Consider the following 19413-nt stretch of genomic DNA (forward strand, 5'->3'; position numbering starts at 1 on the left):
AAGTGGGGGACGCTTTATTAACGCCAGACAACACCAGCTCACCAGCTGGCATGCTCCTCCCTCAACTCCCTCAAGACGTGAATAAGTAATTCCCCAAAATGCCATCCCATATATGTTGACGGCTGAAACCCTCAGTCCAGCACCCCAAGAAGTGGAGACCTGTAAAAACCTCATTTCTGTAGATATCAACTCCTGCACTAGAACAATTGTTTTTTTTAACTACTTTTATTTAGCAATGTACCATTTTTTGCTTTTATTTTTTTTTATTTGGTTTTTTTTTTTTTTTTTGCTTTTATTTTTATAAACACAGTCTTACATGGAACTCCAAGTAAAATTGAAATAGATAAATCTGGTGCGGCATTAGTTGAAACAAGGGGTTGCCAGAAACTGTCCTGGAGTAACCTTTGCCCCCACCTATTCTCCTAGACAGTTTCCTGGGTCTCTGAGGAAGCCAGTTTGAGAACCAGTGACTATTCAAGGACTACTGCAATCGATAAAGCTTAGTGACTTCAGACATTCTATAATCCAGCTATAAAAGTAGATTACTAGGTATAATTGTTTTTGATATTCAAAGAATCAGAGGCTCTCTTCTCACATTATATAATTCCATACAGAAATTTTCCAGTATTACATACACTCTTACCTTCTCTAACTATGAAAACCCCATTGCACAACACATGTTTTTATATCACAGCTCTCCCAAAGATCTCCAGACTTGAGTAAAATTGCAAAAAAAAAAAAAAAAAAAAAGTTGAGTTTTCTGTGCTGTGTCTGTGATATGGGCCCTCCAGTTTCAGGGAGGTAAAAGGTACTGGTCTGCTCCTGGGTCCTCTGTGGCCAGTGCAGAATCTGGTGAAGAAAGCAATGCTGGACGGCACACGAGTTCATCAACACTATCTGCTGTTGGCATTCTTCCTGAGGTAGTCCACGTAACGAGTCAGGAGCATCTTCTGAAACGCACTGCTGTAGAAGGCCCACGATGGGATCAGGCTCAGAATGCCAGCCTTGAATAGACAAAAACATGAGTGTCTGGGAGAGAAGAGGAGCAAGGAGGATGCAACATAACGTCTCAGTTTATATGCATCACCTTTAAAAATATATATCTGATGAATGAGTTTAAGTACCAAACCTTTCAAGTAGTTGTTAAAGTTTCAATGTCCTATGTATGACACTTTCTTAGCAAATGAGGTTTTCTCAGGAACCAAAGTGGTCACTTGTCAGATCAGTTGTGATATATTTCTAAATTAAGAGAACTCTGTCCATAGTAACACCCTCCCTATCTTCCTTCTCTTGGTGAGCACATTTCTCTTGGTCCTTGATCTCCCAGTATCTTCATATTTATTCTACCAAAGTTCTACTAAAATGAGATTCCAAGAAAGAATCAGAAATGCTTTCCATCACCTGACACAATGCTAAGACACAATGGTGTACCTGAATGCATGAAAGAGTTAATGAACAGGAAAATGGCCAAGATGGTGGAGTAGGAAATGCTGAGTCCCTCTCCTCTCACAGGTACACCAAAATTACAGCTATTTGCAGAACAACTATTAATGACAGAGACCTGAAATCTAGCAGAAAAAAATTTCCTACCACTAAAGATAGAAAGAGGGAACCACAAAGAGATGAGTAAAAGTGGTGGAACGTGGTATAGTCAAGGCCCTTTCCCCTGGGTAGGAGACCCACAAATGGGACGATAATTATAAGAGTAGAGGTTTTTCCTAAGGAGTAGGTGTCTGAGCCCCACACTGGGCTCTCTAGCCCAAGGGTCCTGTGTCAGGAAGATGAGGCCAAAGAATGTTTAGTTTTGAAGGTCAGCAGGCTTACTTTCAGTAAAGCCAGAGGGGGGTTAGGGAATAGAGACTCTACTTTTATTTTTTTTATTTTTTTATTTTTTTTGAGACTCCACTTTTAAAGTGCTGTGTGCTTAATCACTCAGTCATGTCTGACTCTTTGTGACCCCATGGACTATAGCCTGCCAGGCTCCTCTATTCATGGGGATTCTCCAGGCAAGAGTACTGGAATGGGTTGCCATGCCTTTCTCCAGGGGACCGTCCCAACCCAGGGATTGAACCCAGGTCTCCCACATTGCAGGCGGATTCTTTACCTACTGAGCCACCAGGAAATCCCCACTTTTAAAGGGTGCACACAAAATCTCACACACTCTGGGAAACAGGGCAGAAGCAGTAATTTGAAAAGAGCCTGGGTCAGATCCACCTGTTGATCGTAGAGAGCCTCCCAAAAAGGTAGGAGACAACTAGAGCTCACTCTGGAGACATAGACCCTTGGGCAGCCACTTGGAGAGCTCATTCTACCACAAGGACACTGATGCTGGTAAGCACCATTGTGGAATCCTCCGACTAGCTTGTTAGTGTCAGAATGTGGCCCCACCCACCAGCCTGTCAGCACCAGCACTGGGACTCCTCAGGCCAAGCAACTAGCCAGAGAGGGACACAGTTCCACCCACCAGTAGGCTGGCTATCTTAGGACACCTTCCTGAACACTTAGCTTCCCCAGGATCCAGCCCCAACCACCAGTGTATTGGCGCTGGCCCCAAGACCCTCAGGGCCCTATAGCTGACAGGCCCAAACCTGCCCATTAGCAAGCCAATACCAACTCCAGGACTCCCAGGGCCTGCAGCCAGAGACCCTAGGACTCAGTTCCACTCACTAGTGGGCTGTCACTAGCTGCAGGACACTCTGGGTCTTATTCTTGAACACCAGCAGGCAAACACCAGTTCGAAGACCCACAGGCCTTTCAGCCAGAGAACCCAAGACCTGGTTCTGCCCACCAAGGGGCTGTCACTAGCCTCTGAACCCAGTCCAGCAGATGGACACTAGTTCCAAGAATGCAACATTCCCACAACCTAACATGTCAAGACCCGGTCCACCCACCAGTAGGCTAACATCAGCTCTGAGACACCTTGGGACCCACAGCTGCCCTGGAATCAGACCCCGCTTACAGCTTTGGAACACCAGACTCAGCAGCCAGCCATGTGAAGAACCAGCCCCATCCACTAGTAGACCTACACTAGATCCAGGATGCCAAGCCCTGCAACCAGCCACCCTGAAGTCTGACTGCACACACCAGAGCCAGCATTAGCCCTAGGACCCCCCTGGAGTTCCCACCTGACTCCTAAGAACCTAGACCCACCCACCAGCAGCCTCTGAAAAAGACAGAACTGGAAGCCAGCCAAGCTTATTGGACCACCCACAGTAATCAGCCCACCAGAACAGAAGAGCTTGCACAGTCCACATGGGGGCACCCCTAGAATATATAGCTCTGTTGAGCAGAGGAGCGTATACTTCTAGGATATACAGGACATTTCCTGCAAAAGGCCCCTTCTTCAAGATAGGGAAATTTAACCAACCCACCAGATACATAGAAATGAAAACAGTAAATTAGGCAAAATAAGGCAACAGAGGAATATGTTCCAAATGAAGGAACCAGATAAAACACCAGAAAAAAGAATTAAGTGAAGTGGAGTTAAGCAATCTATCTGATAAAGTTCAAGGTAATGATCAGAAAGATGCTCAAAGAATTCAGGAGCAGAATGGTGAAAGATGAACAGAGTGAGAAGTTAATGGCTTTTTTTTTTTTTTAAGAAAAAACATAAAAAGAATATATTTGAAGACATCACAGCTAAAAACTTCTCTAATCTGGGAAAGGAAACAGATCTCCAGGTCCAGAAAGCACAGAGAATCCCAACCATGATCAACACAAAGAGGACCACATCAAGACACATTGTATTAAAAATAGTAAAAATTAAAGACAACAAGAGAATATTAAAAGCAGAAAAAGAAAAGCAACAAGTTACATAGAGGGGAATTCCCAAAGGGCTATCAGCTAGCTTCTCATCAGAAACTGCAGGCCAGAAGAGCGTGGCATGTGTATTGAAAATGATGAAAGTGAAAAGCCTACAATGAAAAATGCTCTACCTGGCAAGATTTTCATTCAAATTTGAAGGTGAGAACAAAGGTTTTACAAACAAGCAAAAGCTTAAAGAGTTCAGTGCCATGAAATCAGCTTTACAAGAAATATTAAAGGAACTTCTTCCCTAGGCAGAAAAAAGACCACAAGTAGAAATACAAAAAGTACTAAATAAAAACATCTCATCAGTATAGCCAAAGATTCAGTAAAGGTAGTAAATTAACCGCATGTAAAACTAGGAGGAAAGTTAAAAGAAAAAAGTAATAGTAAAATCATCTGTATCCACAATAAGTAGTCAAGGTATAAACAAAACAAAAAGATACAAATTATAATGTCAAAAAAGTAAATATGGAGGGGCAGGGGGTAAAAAGGCAGAGTTGTTAAAATGTGTTTAAACTTAAGAAATGATTAACTTAAAACAATCATGTGTATATGTTGTTCAGTCGCCTGGTTGTGTCTAACTCTTTTTGACACCATGGACTGCTGCACGCCAGGCCTTGATAGCTACATATAAACCTCATGGTAACCACAAACCAAAAACCTGTAATAGATATATGCACACACAAAAGAAAAAGGAACCTGAATATAACATTAACAGTTGTCATCAAATTAAAGGAAAGCAAGGAAAAAACTTAGAAAGGAACTACAAAAACAACCCAGTTCAAATGGCAGAACATAGATACCAATAATTACTTTAAATGTAAATTAATTAAATGCTACAATCAAAAGATACAGAGTGGTGAAATGGATATAAAAACAAGACAAGTATATATGCTGCCTACAAGAGACTCACTCCAAATCTAAAGACACACACAGGGAATGCTCTGCTGGTCCAATTGTGAGGACTCAGCACTTTTATTGCCATGATCCCAGGTCTGATCCCTGGTCAGGGAACTAAGGTCCCACAAGCTGTGGCACTGTGACCAAATCAATTAATTAATTTGGACACATACAGATTGAAAATGAGGAGATGGAGAAAGGTATTCCACGCAAATGGAAATAAAAAGAAAGTCGGGTTACAGTACATATATCAGAAAAATACAGTTTAAAACAAAGACTGTAATAAGAGAAAAAGTAGGACATTATATATTAATCAAGGGATCAATTCAAGAGGCTATAACTATTGTAAATATATGTGCAACCTACATAAGAGCACACAAACACATAAAGCAAATATTAACAGGCATAAAGGGAGAAGCTCACAGTAGCACAATAATAGTGGGGGAACTGAAACACCCACTTACATCAATGGACAGGTCATCCAGACAGAAAATCAATAAGGAAACACAGGCCTTAAATTACACTTTAGGACAGATGAACTTAATACATATATTTATAGAACATTCCTTCCCAAAGCAGCAAAATACACATTCTTTTCAAGTGCACATGGAACATTCTTCAGGATAGATTATATGGTAGGCCACAAAAGAAGTCTCAGGAAATTTAAGAAGATTGAAGTCATATCAAGCATATTTTCCAACCACAATACTATAAGACTAGAAATCAAACAACAACAAAAACTGAAAAAAACACAAACATGTGGAATATTGTTTAGCTGCATAAATAATATGCCACTAAACAGCTGGTGGATCACTGAAGAAATAAAAAACTGCCTGGAGACAAATGAAAGCAAAAATAACAATGTAAAATTCATGGGGAAAAACAAACGCAGTTCTAAGAGGGAAGTTTATAACAATACAAGCCCACCTCAGGAAACATGAAAAATCTCAGCTATTCACCATACACCTAAAGGAACAGAAAAAAGAGAACACCCATAGTATAAATAAAGAAATAATAAAGATCAAATCAGAAATAAATGAAATAGAGACTAAAACACAATAGAAAAATCAATGAAACTAATACCTGCTTCTTGCAAAAGATAAACAAAATTGATTAACTTTTGGCCAGACTCATCAAGAAAAGAAGAAAGAGAATCCAAATCAGTAAAATCAGAAATGGAGCTACAACCAACATCTCAGAAACAAAAAGGATCATAAAATATTACTATGAATAATGACATGCCTATAAAATGGACAGCCAAGAAGAACTGGACAAATCACTAGAAATGTACAATCTTTCAAGATTGTACCAGTTGAATCAGTACAAGTTGAATCAGTAATTTAAAAAACTCCCAAAATCTCCCAAGGCGATAAAAATAAAAACAAAAATAAACAAATGGGACCTAATCAAATTTATAAGCTTTTGCACAGCAAATGAAACCATAAACAAAATGACAACCTATGAACTGGGAAAAAATATTTGCAAACAATGCAACCAATAAGGGCTTAATTTCCAAAATAAACAAACAGCTCCTATAACTCAAAAAACTCCAAACAACCCAACTGAAAAATGGGCAGAAGACATAAGTAGACATTTCTCCAAAGAAGACATTGTTGCTGTTCAGTCACTAAGTCATGTCTTACTCTTTGTGACCCAATGGACTGCAGCATTCCAGGTTTCCCTGTCTTTCACTATCTTCCTAAGTTTGCTCAGATTCTTGTCCATTGAGTCAGTGATGCTATCTACTCATTCATCCTCTGCCACCCCCTTCTCCTTTTGCCTTCAATCTTTCCCAGAATCAGAGTCTTTTCCAATGAGTCAGATCTTTGCATCAGGTGGCCAAAGTATTGGAACTTCAGCTTCAGCATCAGTTCTTCCAGCATATACTCAAAGTTCAGATGGCCAATGGGTACATGAAAAGATGCTCAACATCTTACTTATTACAGAAATGCAAATCAAAACTACAATGCATTATCACCTCACATGAGTCAGAATGGCCACCATTAGAAAGTCTACAAATAATAAATGCTGGAGATGGTGTGGAGAAAAGGAAATCCTCCTACACTATTGATAGGAATGCAAATTAGAGCAGCCACTATGGAAAATAGTATGGATGGTCTCTAAAAAACTAAAAATAGAGTTGCCATATGATCCAGCAATTCCACTCATGGGCATACATCTGGAGAAACTTGAATTTGAAAAAATATATGCACCCTAATGTTCATAGCATCACTATTTATAATAACCAAGACAAGGAAGCAACCTAAATATTCACTGACAGATGAATGAATAAAGAGGATGTGGTGTGTGTGTATATATATATGCATATATGTATATATATACACATATATATATGAATGAAATGATTTCATTTGAAGCAACATGGATGGACCTAGAGATTATCATAATAAGTGAAGTAAGTCAGTCAAAGATAAATATTATATGATATCACTTTTATGTGTGGAATCTTAAAAAATAAACAAATGGACTTATTTAAAAAATAAAAATAGACTCACAGACATAGAAAACAAATTTATAGCTACCAAAAGGGATAGCAGGGGGGAGGGAGGTAAATTAGGAGTTTGGGATTAGCAGATACAAACTACTATATATAAAGTAGATAAATAACAAGATTCTATATCTTGTGATAAACCATAATAGAAATGACTGAAAAAGAATATATATATGTAAATGTGTGTATGTATATATACACACACATATATAAAATCATTTATATATATAGATATTTATATTTATACAATATTTTAATATTTAATATAATATATTTTAATATATTTAATATATAATATAATATATAATGTTTATATAAATATATTTATGTATATATATAAATATATATAAACTCTTATATATATATACAAACTCATTCTATGATACCAAAACCACACAAAGGTATCACACACCAAAAAAGAAAATTACAGGCTAATACAACTGATGAATATAGATACAAAAGTCTCAACAAAATATTGGTAAATTCAATAATAATTAGAAAGATTATACACCATGATCAAGTGAGATTTATGTCAGGGGTGCTAGGGTTGTTCAATATCCACAAATGAATCAATGTGATACACCATATTAACAAATTCAAGAATAAAAATCATATGATTACCTCAATGGATGTAGAAAAGGCTTTTGACAAAATTTAACATCCATTTATGATTAAAAACTCAACAAAGTGGGTATAGAGGGAACTTCCTCAACATAAAAAAGACCATATATGGCAAGCCCACCACTAACATCACACTAAATGAGGAAAACTTAAAGCATTCCTTCTAAGATCAGAACATCCTCATCACTCTTATTCAACATGTTAGTGGAAGTCCTAGCAAAGCAACCAGACAAGAGGAATCCAAGTTGAAAAGGACAAAGTAAAACTATCAGTCTGCAGATGACTTAACACTATACATAGCAAATTTTAAAGAGACCCAAGAAAACCATTAGAACTCATCAATGAATTCAGTAAAGTTTTGGGACACAAAATTAATACACAGAAACTTGCTGTGTTTCTATACAATAGCAAGAAACTATCAGAAAGATAAATTAGGAAAACAATCTCATTTACCACTACATCAAAAAAAAAAAAAGACCTTTTACCTAAGGAGTTAAAAGACTTATACTCAGAAAACTATAGGTCACTGATGAAAGAAACTGAAGATGACACAAAAGTGGAAAGATACAACATGTTCATGAATTGGAAGAATTAATATTGTTAAAATGACCACACTACCCAAGGTAATCTACAGATTTAATTCAATCCCTATAAAAATGCCAATGACATTTTTTCAAAGAAGTAGAACAATAATTCTAAAATTTTCATGGAAACACAAAAGACACAAAAGAATAAACAAAACAACTTTGAGAAAGAACAGTTATGTCTCATGCTACCTAATTTCAAACTATACTACTATAATCAAAACAGTATGATACTATGACAAAAATAGACAGACCAGTGGAACAGAATAGAGAACCGAGAATTGAACTGACATTTACATGGGCAATAAATCTATAACAAAGGAGACAATAATATACAAGAGTGGAAGGACATCCTCTTTAATAAAAGGAATTGGGAAAACTGGACAGCTACATGCAAAAGAATCATCCTGGACTATTTTCTCACACCATGCACAAAATTAAATTCAATGTAGATGAAAGACTTAAATATAAGACCTGAAACTATAAAGTTTTTAGGAGAAAATATAGGCAATATGCTCTTTGACATCAGTCTTAATAATATCTTTGCATATATCTCCTCAGGTAAGGAAACAAAAACAAAAATAAACAAAGGAAACTATATCAAACTAAAAAGCTTTTGCACAGCTAAGGAAACTATCAACAAAACAAAAAGGTCACCTACTGAATGGGAGAAAATATTTGCAAGAGATTTGTCCAATAAGGGTTGAGATCCAAAGTACACAAAGATCACATAAAACTCAACATAAAAAAAAAAAAAAAAACCTTTAGGAGGGAGATTCAAGAGGGAGCGGACATATGTCCACCTATGGCTAATTCATGTTGATGTATGACAGAAATCAAACCAATATTGTAAACCAATCAATCAATTAAAAATAGATAAATATTACTTTTAAAAAATGAGCAAAAGCCAGGGCATGGAAGCAACCTAAACATTCATCAACAGAGGAATGGATAAAGAAGATGTGGTGCGTATATACAATGAGATGTTACTTGGCCATAAAAAAAGAATGAAATAATGCCATTTGCAGTGATATGGATGGACCTAGAGATTATCATACTGAGTGAAGTTAGAGAAAGATAAATACCATATGATATCGCTTGTATGTGGACTCCAAAGAAATGGTACAGATGAATCTATTTACAACACGGGAGTTGAGTCACAGATGATGTAGCAAACAAATGTGTGGTTACCAGGGGGGAAAGTCGGAGCAGGGTTGAGGATAAACTGGAAGCCTGAGATTGACATATATATACTGCTATGTACAGAATATGTAACTAATAAGAACCTGCTGAATAGCATAGGGGATTCTATTCAATATTCTGTAATGACCTATATGGGAAAAGAATCGAAAAATGAGTGGATATGTGCATGTATAACTGACTTACTTTGTTGTACGGGAGAAACTAACACACTGCAAATCAACTATACTCCAATTTAAAATTAATTAAAAAATAAAAAATGGGCAGAGGATTTAAATTGACATTTTCCCAAAGAAGACATATAGATATCCAACAAGCACATGAAAAGATGCTCAACATCACCAATCATCAGAGAAATGCAAATCAAAGTCAGAATAAGACAGAACTTCACACCTGTCAGAACAGCTATTGTCAAAAAGACAACAAATAACAAGTACTGATGAGGATATGAGAAAAGGGAACCCTCAGCTAGTATGGAAAACAGTATGAAGAGTTCTTAAAATATAAACAATAGACTATGAGAGCATCCAGCCATTTCATTCTTGTATATTTATCTGAAGAAAATGAAAACACTAATTTGAAAAATATATGCACCTTTATGTTCATTGCAATATCATTTACAGTAGCCAAAATATGGTAGCAACCTAAATGCCCATTAGTAGATATATGGATAAAGATGTGATATATATATAATATATATGATGCAATAATTTATATATTAATAATTGGTATATATAATAATTTAGATATTATATATAATTTACTCAGCCATAAAAGTAACAAAATTTAACCATTTGTGGCAACATAGGTGCACCTAAAGGGTATTATGCTAAGTAAAATAAGTCAGACAAGGAGACAAATACTCTATGATTTCTTCTATATGTGGAATCTAAAAAATGAAACAAATAACCAAACATAACAAAACAGAAACATAGATCCAAAGAACAAACAAGTGGTTGCCAGAAGGGAGGTTGGTGGGAGGAGAAAAATAGATGAGGGAGATTAAGAGGCACAGACTTATAGTTGCAAAACAAATGTGTCACAGGCACGAAATGGACAGTGTGGGAAATACGGTCAATAATTGTATAATATCTTTCTGTAGTGAGAGACTTTATGGTGATAACTTTAAAATTTATAGAAGTATCTAATCACTATGTTGTGTAACAAGAACTAACATAAAATTGTAAGTCAATTATTCTTTAAAAACAAACAAGCACATAGAAAAAGAGATCAGATTTGCAGTTACCAGAGATGAGGATATGGTATGTGAATGAAAGTAGTCAAAAGGTACATACTTCCACTTAAAAGATAAGAAAGAGGGTGTGGAGAAAAGGGAACCCATTGTTGGTGGGAATGCAAACCAGTACAGCCACTATGGAGAACAGTGTGGAGATTCCTTAAAAAACTGGAAATAGAACTGCCACATGACCCAGCAATCCCACTTCTGGGCATACACACCGAGGAAACCAGATCTGAAAGAGACACGTGCACCCCAATGTTCATCGCAGCACTGTTTATAATAGCCAGGACATGGAAGCAACCTAGATGCCCATCAGCAGATGAATGGATAAGGAAGCTGTGGTACATATACACCATGGAATATTACTCAGCCATTAAAAAGAATTCATTTGAATCAGTTCTAATGAGATGGATGAAACTGGAGCCCATTATACAGAGTGGAGTAAGCCAGAAAGATAAAGACCAATACAGTATACTAACGCATATATATGGAATTTAGAAAGATGGTAACAATAACCCTATATGCGAGACAGCAAAAGAGACACAGATGTATAGAACAGACTTTTGGACTCTATGGGAGAAGTCGAGGGTAGGATGATCTGAGAGAACAGCATTGAAACATGTATATTATCAAGTGTGAAACAGATCGCCAGTCCAGGTTGTATGCATGAGACAAGTGCTCGGGGCTGGTGCACTGGGATGACCCAGAGGGATGGGATGGGGAGGGAGGTGGGAGGGGGGATCAGGATGGGGAACACATGTACACCCATGGCAGATTCATGTCAATGTATGGCAAAAACCACTACAATACTGTAAAGCAATTAGCCTCCAACTAATAAAAATAAATGAAAAAAGAAAGAAATTTAATAGTTACATTGTAAGTCTATGTTGGGTTTTCTAAGTATTCAATATTATCATCTACTAATAAAATAAGTTAATTTTGTCTCTTCCAATAAAAAAATAAATAAATAAAAGATAAGAAAATACCAGGGATATAATGTACAACATGAGAAATGTTGTATTATACACATGTAAGCTGTTAAGAGAGTAAATTTTAAGAGTTCTCATTAAACAAAAAAATTTATTTCTTTAATTTTGTATCTGTATGAGATGATGAATGGTCACTAAACTTATTGTGCTAATCATTTCATGTAAGTCAAATCATTATGATGTACACTGTAAATCTATACAATGCTGTATATCAATTAAATCCCAATAAAAATGGAAGAAAAAAATTCATTTAAATAGTTAATGAATCAGTCACGCTGCTAAGGCACTTCAGTCATGTCTGACTCTGTGCAACCCCATAGACGGCAGCCCACCAGGCTCCTCTGTAAGGCATAAATTATTATCATGGAGTATTTACTTTGAAAAAGAAGGGAAGCCGCTAATTGAGGCACAGATGCCTATTTACATACATATGAGGCAAGAGGCACAGGTCTTGGAAATTTCTTGACCTCAAATTACATTTGTTTCCTATAAGACAGGTCTAGGTAAAAGCAATTATTTCATCCACAGTGTCATCCTGTTAATCCAACATTCCTCAGTCGACCTACAAAACATCCCAGAAACCATTTTTAGTTTCCTGCTTTGGGATACCCCAAAGGAGTGCAAAACTCAGAAGGCTCAAGCTGCCTGAAGAAATAGGGTTACTCCCTACAAGGTTCAAGTTTTCCTCTAGTTGAACTTCTGTTGCTGAACCAGAAGAAGAAGAAGAATTCTTCTACTGGCCAATTCTATGAATCAAAGCAACTTCTTCAAAAACTTCATTTTTCTCCCAGCCAGAACCTTTTTATTTCACAACAAAACCATTAACTTTGGGGTTTTTTATTAATTAATTTAACCAGAGGATAACTGATTTACAATATTGTGTTGGTTTCTGTCATACATGAATCATCCATAGATAGACATCGTTAGCCTTGTCTTGAACCAAATGTTCTGGATTACTGAAGTCAGCCATAGATAAAATAAATGGAAATCTCCGGCTCCAAGAAAATGTTCTAAAAAGCCCCCTCTCCCATCCCCATCTTTATCTACCTTCTTCCAACCTGAAGGCACCATATAGAGGGGACCAGGAAAAGTTTGGCATTAGGCAAATGTGGGCTTAAACCCGTGCTTCACCATTACAAGCCCAGTGCTCTCAGGCCACTGGATCCATCTGAGCTTCATTTGATCTGATCCAGCTCTGAGCTTCAGTTTCTTCAGCAGTAAAAGGGGAACCAAATGTCCTGTCTCACAAGATGTTTAGGAGGATTAAATGAGATAACTATGAAGCCCCAAGTTCCACATGGATTCTTAGGTTAGAGGCCCCAGTCCCACCTCAGTTGTTGCCCCAAAAATTCCTTGGGGGTAGACCTCAACTCTTTGAAGTGGAAGGCTTGCTTGTCTGCTGGTCGATTTCATTTGATTACTCATAACTTTAGATTCAATGATCTTTCTACACCCTGGCATATTCAAAATTGGTTTCCATGGTTTTAATGATTTACGTGTTTTCCTTGTTTTCTCTTTTGCTTCACCAGGCACAGCTTTTCTCTTCTGTTTTTGGCATCTGTTTGCCAGTAGAGATTTGAATTTGTTACATCAGAAATCAAAGAGAAATTTTTTTAAATTCAACTTTTGACATCTAGAATTGTATCACAGTATGTAGCAAGACAATAGTCTTGCAAGCCATGCTATTGTCTCAAGAAAACATTTTCTAAATGTTAATGAATTCCATTTAAAACATCAATATCCTGGATGACTGCAAGTACAGAGTTCTCCTAAGGGATGGAGAGGATGTCTTACCCACTGGAGCTAGCTAAATCCCTCTGAGATGGACAGGATGTGACAGTGGGAAAGCCTTCAAAAAGCCCTGGAGATGGTAGAAAGTAAGAGATAGAGTGAGACATAGCCAGATGTGTGTTCCCTGATATGTTTGTCCTCTGGGCTCAGGCTGGAGGGCTGGGGGCCTGGGGTGAATGATAGGAAAGTGTGATAAATAAGTAAGGATGGCCAAGGAGGGTTTATTGTCTCCACTCTTCTGGAGTGCAGCCGCAGAACATTATCTCAGCTTAGCAAGGTAGGTGCTGAGATTTGATTTTCCAGCACCTCTGACTTCACATTGGTGCTGATGCAGAGTAGAGAGCCAGAGAGCCTCTGTTAACCAAAGCTGCAGATGGACAGCTGGCCTCTGGCAGGAGGAAGGAGATAGTAGAGATTCAGGGATCTGCAGCCATCAGTAGCTAACCCACAGTACAGAAAGAGTCACCCTCTCACTCCCACAGACATAAACCAGCAAGGTGAGCGATCATCAGGTAGATGAGGGGACACCAGCCACACACACCTTAAGGACCAGTAGGAGATCATAGGTACTCTTTCCCCAGTGTCATCTTAGAGAGGCAGGAAAAAGGGATACTCCAGCCAGACTGAACATTTTTCTCTAAATAATGGGCAACCTATTTCCTAAATGCACAGTTTAGATTACCAGATCAAACTAAATTAAAATTCACTAGACATTTCACTAATTTGTTTTCATGCCATGCAGAAAGCAGAGGTCTGAAGAAAAACCAGATCAGCAATTGGCAACAAAGATCTTATATTCTTTCTGGTTGTCTACTGTGCAACATGAGTTCAAATGGTGATTCTACACCTTGTCAACATTCTACAGTAAAAGTAGCAAGTAATCAGCTGAGACATTCAGTATCTCTTGCCACAGCCTCAGTACTGAGGCTCAGGAGATAATCGAATGCTTTGGGAGGATTCAGTGCACTGCCCTATGAATCCCTCTAGCATCAGAGAGAGAAAGAAAGAGATAATTCCCACAGGAGGAGGATAAGGGAATGACAGAAGATAACATGGTTGGATGGCATCACCGACTTGATGGACATGAGTTTGAGCAAGCTCTGGGAGTTGGTGATGGACAGGAAGGCCTGGTGTGCTGCAGTCCATGGGGTCGCAAAGAGTCAGACACAAATGAGCCAGTGAACTGAACTGAATTCCCACAGTAGGAAAGCATATGAGGTAGAGGAGAGAGTTGATATACAAAGGAAAAGTAAATATCTGGCTAAAATTCTTTGGTGATGCTGGAAACAGAACTATCCTGGAACTGTTTGTTTTCAGTGTTAGCGTGCACCTCCTCTACCTTTGTTTCATATTTTGTTTTGTTTTTTCTAAAAACAGCCCAGGAATGGCCGGAACTCCTCATGCCACATACTTCAGACTATTTCCACATTTGATGGAGTCCATAGTGTACCGGAATTGTCTTGTACTTGCTCACGAGAGCCAATTGTGAGCTTCCTCCTGAATTCATGTGCAGTGACAACCCACTGGTAGCTTCACATCAATCATGGTAATCAGTAAATGCTACAAGTCAAGGCGTTTTGTTTTTTTGTTTTTTTTTTCCTGGAAAGTTAAACATTTACTGGCACAGAAGGCCAAAAACATATACTGTTCATACAGGGAAGCACCTTGTGTTTTGTCCCGACCTTCACAAAGCTCTGGGAATCACTTCACTTTCTGAGGGGAGAGGTGAGGCAGCCAAGGATGAGATATGCCAACTTCAGAGTCATCTAGAGCTGGGCATCCAGCCCTCCAGCTTCTCCTAGCCCTTGCTAAATATACCTTTCATGGGCTGGATTACCCTCAGCAGCATACCTCTGGCATCACTACCCTACTGAAAGCTCCGACAGCAAGAAGCTGACTAATCCCTGCTGGGGTCACCTGCATGTCTGTCCTCCCTTGCTTCGAGAAAGGAGAAGTTATCAATTACCAAGATTTCATGGGTGAGGCAGCCACAGGTCTCATCTCCAATCGTGACATAATTCAGTGATTCTTTAACAAACTCATCAGCAGTCTTGGTTATCATGTTGGTTTTTAGATACTTTGTCATCGGAGTTGAAATAGCATATGGCGTCAACACCTGCAACGGGAAATGGAAACCATGACACAGGGACAATCTGCTCAGCCCTGAGAAATTAACACCCATGTTACCATCCCTTCATGTTCAAATTCTGTTCTTCCCTTAAAAAGTCTCAGGAAAATATGTGATAATAGAAGAGTGAAAGGTGTAGAACCAGCACAGAGCTGGGATCAGAAAGGTTGGTTTCTGGCTTAATTTAGCAACCAACTCCGGATGATGCCTTGGTCACACTACGTCAGGTGGTTCAAATACACACAGTGTGAGTGAGAACTGAGCTCTTAGAACCCAGGTCCCCCACTTGGAAAGTGAAAATGTAGGACATCCAGTTATACTTGAAGCTCAGACAAACAATGTAAAATTTTTTTAGATTAATTATATATCAAGTATTGATGGGATATACTTACTCTCAAAATATCATCTGTTATCTGAAATTCAAATTTAACTGGATGGCCCATGTTTTATCTGGCAGAGATATCACAGAAGTTTATTTCTAACACATTGACCAAAGTTGGAGCACTTTCAAGTACTTTAGATTCCCACTTTCACACTTCAGTTAGGAGCCAGGAATGGCACATACCTCATAATCTTTCCTATTCTGGTAAGAAAAAACAACAGCACACTGGCCTCTGAAAACCCCACCATCTTTCCACCGGTGGTCTCACCACATGTGGCCTGGCATGAGGTTTCATGATGGGGTTTCTTACTTTATTCCCTGACATAGAGACCTTGGCATCTTTAGGGGAAAAAAAAAACCCATGTTTGTTTTCTTTTTCTTCACATTACTTTTGAAATTTCTGTCACATCACTTTTTTTTCTAATCACACTTGAAATTACATTGTTTCACAGTTGAATCCAATATGTGTCAGTCAATTCAATTAAATTTATTCTCATGGAAATTGACATAGTTATTAATTTGTATAATACTCCAAATTATTCCAAAGATCTCTAAGTGTACTATTAGAGAAATATAAGAAGCATGCATTTTCAAACCCAGATTTCAGATAGGGAAATAATAAAAGTGTTTCCATTCCCACAGTGAGTTTTGGTTGACAAAACACCTTTCTGGACAAAACAGGGGCTCAATAAATATTGGTAAAAATTTGCATAATTACTTATTCACTAGATCTTCACAGTAACCCAGAGAAGTAAGTAGCTATTTTAAACCCCTTTTTACAGATGGGGAGACAAGCTCAGAGAGTTTAAACAGGCTGTTCAAAATCACTCCGAGGATAAATGGCAGCACTGGGATTTGAAAATCAAACCCAAGTGTACAGTGCACACTCCCTCAGGAATTTTACAAATATTCATTGAGTACCAATTACATGCGTGTTTGGAGAGACCAGTTAGTTTTCAAAACATCATAGGGTCTTTTCTGGAACTTGTAGCAGCTCCAAAGCTTCTGCCCGAGAGAAGGAGCTCCCTTCTTCTACCCCACCTCTCCCACATCTTCTGCTCCACAGCACCCACTGACTTAGCAGCTATAGCATCTCTGGCCCACAGCTATCAAGCTCAAGATGATGCTGAGACTGTCACATGGCCAAGAAGCAATGGCTCTGGTAATCATTAGCATTGTTCACCAAATATTTCTAGTTCTTCTTTCTTCCAAACACATGATAGAATTGCACTTCCTGAGTCCCTATAGTTGGGTGGGACCACGTAATCAGATCTAACCAATGATTATGAGTAAAAGTGACAGGTGACCCGTCTGACCCAGAGCCCTTAATTATCAAAGGAAGTTCTCGTGAACTTGTACCACTTTTTCTCTGACATGTCAACTGACAATATTCAAGATGGAGGCTGCTCCATCAGCCTGGGTACCTGTGTCACCAGAGTGAACTAATCCCCTCTGACAGTTCACAGTGAATAGGTAGCATGAATGAGAAATAAATCTTTGTGCTTTTAAATTGACGACATTTTAGGAATTATTTTTTACTGCAGCAAAATTAGCTTATGCAGAGTAACGCTGTTGCAAAAGGAATCTGTCCTCGGCTAGGAGCTGCAGAATGGATAGAAGGGAAAAATATTTGATAAGTAAGACTTCAGTTCAGCAAGGCTGAGAATGGGATTGTACTCACTATAACTGGGAAGATGCTTTTATTTACACAGTTCCTCCTATTAACTCACACCTGCTTATTGAATAAGCTTTATCCTATAGCTGGTTAATTCACAGGAATGACCACCTGAGTGTTTTAGTTGAAAATCGGTATGTACAGCACTAATTTTAAAAATATAACTATGAGTGTGCCTTTTTCATATATAATAGTGGTGGTTTAGTTGCTAAGTGGTATCCGACTCTTGTGACCCCATGGACTATAGCCTGCCAGGCTCCTCTGTCCATGGGATTCTCCAGGCAAGAATACTGGAGTGGGTTGCCATTTCCTTCTCCAGGGGATCTTCCTGACCCAGGAATTGAACTCAGGTCTCCTGCACTGCAGGCAGATTCTTTACCAACTGAGCTACATGGGAAGCCCTATTCATATATAATAGTATGTCATCAAACTTCTATGCAAACAATTAACCAAAAACCTCTCTAAACTGTTTATTCAAGGTTCCAGAACCACTTAAGAGTTAACTGTGTTGCCAGAGAAAGCACATGGCATATTGTTCAGGCTAAAGACAGCAGTGATGATCCAACTCTGTTTACAGTTCAAACAAGCTCAACTCCATGACTGTGCTGTCAGTGTCGGAGAAAGAGAAAGCAGAGAGCCTTTCCCCCAGCTGCTCAAGAACCAGAGGGTGGGAATCTCTGGGGCCCATCACAGGTGAACTGCAAGCAAACACAGCACTCTCTCCCCCTTCCAACATAGACCAATATCTGGTTTTCTTTTGTTTGTTCCCCACACATAGTTCCTCCCACATGAGTCTATCTTCTGGATCTAGGTCAGAGAGTAAAGTATGGTTAGACAAGATCCTAATTTCTGTCCTGATGGCGGCATCATGCGGCAAGCGTTTCTGAGCACTCACTCACCCCACCCCATTTCCTTCTCCGGGACTCAGGGCACGGATGAGGGCAGCATCAGGCAGAACCATGGTGGCCCCGCTGCCACCTCAAGGATCACAGGAACCCACGTGGTGTCATACAGACCCTCTCTCCCAGTCACACATGCTCAGCCCGTCCTGCAGGAAGGCGTGGCCCTGGGTCCATGGGGTCCAGAGTTCCCATTCCCAAGGACTCAGAACGGTTGACCTCACCTGGATGATGATTCCCTTCTCCTTATATTCTGCTTGCAGTGCCTTGGAAAATGTGCACACAAAAGCCTGGAACAAGAAGGAGAAACACCTAAGGACTTGATTCTCTCTCAGAGGCAACTTGCTCAGATTTCAAAGGACACCAAGGGAGCTCGCCTTGATGGGAGTTAGTTGGAACTTCATTTCCTGGTCTGGGAAGAGCTTCCTCAAAGAGCAGGAACATACATTTTGTAATAAACACCTACTTAGGGCCACCGCCTGTCCATGTTATACCCAGAGAGGTCTCTGGGATGTAAAGAAACTATCAATACAATGTTACTTGCTAGCATGAAGAGTGCACCAGCTCCCAGGCAAGGAAGTGAAAGGGGGCTGGAATTCGAAGGGGGCTGCACTGCCTGGCTGGGCTACTGCAAGGCTTCATCAGCCCAGGGGCACATCTTTTTCAGATTTGCACCCAGATACTG

At 38.9% G+C, this 19413-nt stretch overlaps 1 protein-coding gene across 1 annotated transcript in view; it reads right to left on the reverse strand.

The window, feature by feature from the left end:
• Positions 1-893: 893 nt before the first annotated feature.
• Positions 894-19413, reverse strand: part of HSD17B3 (hydroxysteroid 17-beta dehydrogenase 3) — a 55119-nt gene continuing 36599 nt past the window's right edge. The window contains exons 9-11 of the mRNA XM_065947538.1: positions 18953-19018; positions 15611-15760; positions 894-1004 (exon numbers count right to left, since the gene is read on the reverse strand). Coding sequence (XP_065803610.1) covers positions 894-1004; positions 15611-15760; positions 18953-19018 — 327 coding nt within the window. The remainder of the gene's footprint in view (positions 1005-15610; positions 15761-18952; positions 19019-19413) is intronic.

Source organism: Muntiacus reevesi, chromosome 10, assembly GCF_963930625.1.
Source record: "Muntiacus reevesi chromosome 10, mMunRee1.1, whole genome shotgun sequence".
Classification (NCBI taxonomy): domain Eukaryota; kingdom Metazoa; phylum Chordata; class Mammalia; order Artiodactyla; family Cervidae; genus Muntiacus; species Muntiacus reevesi.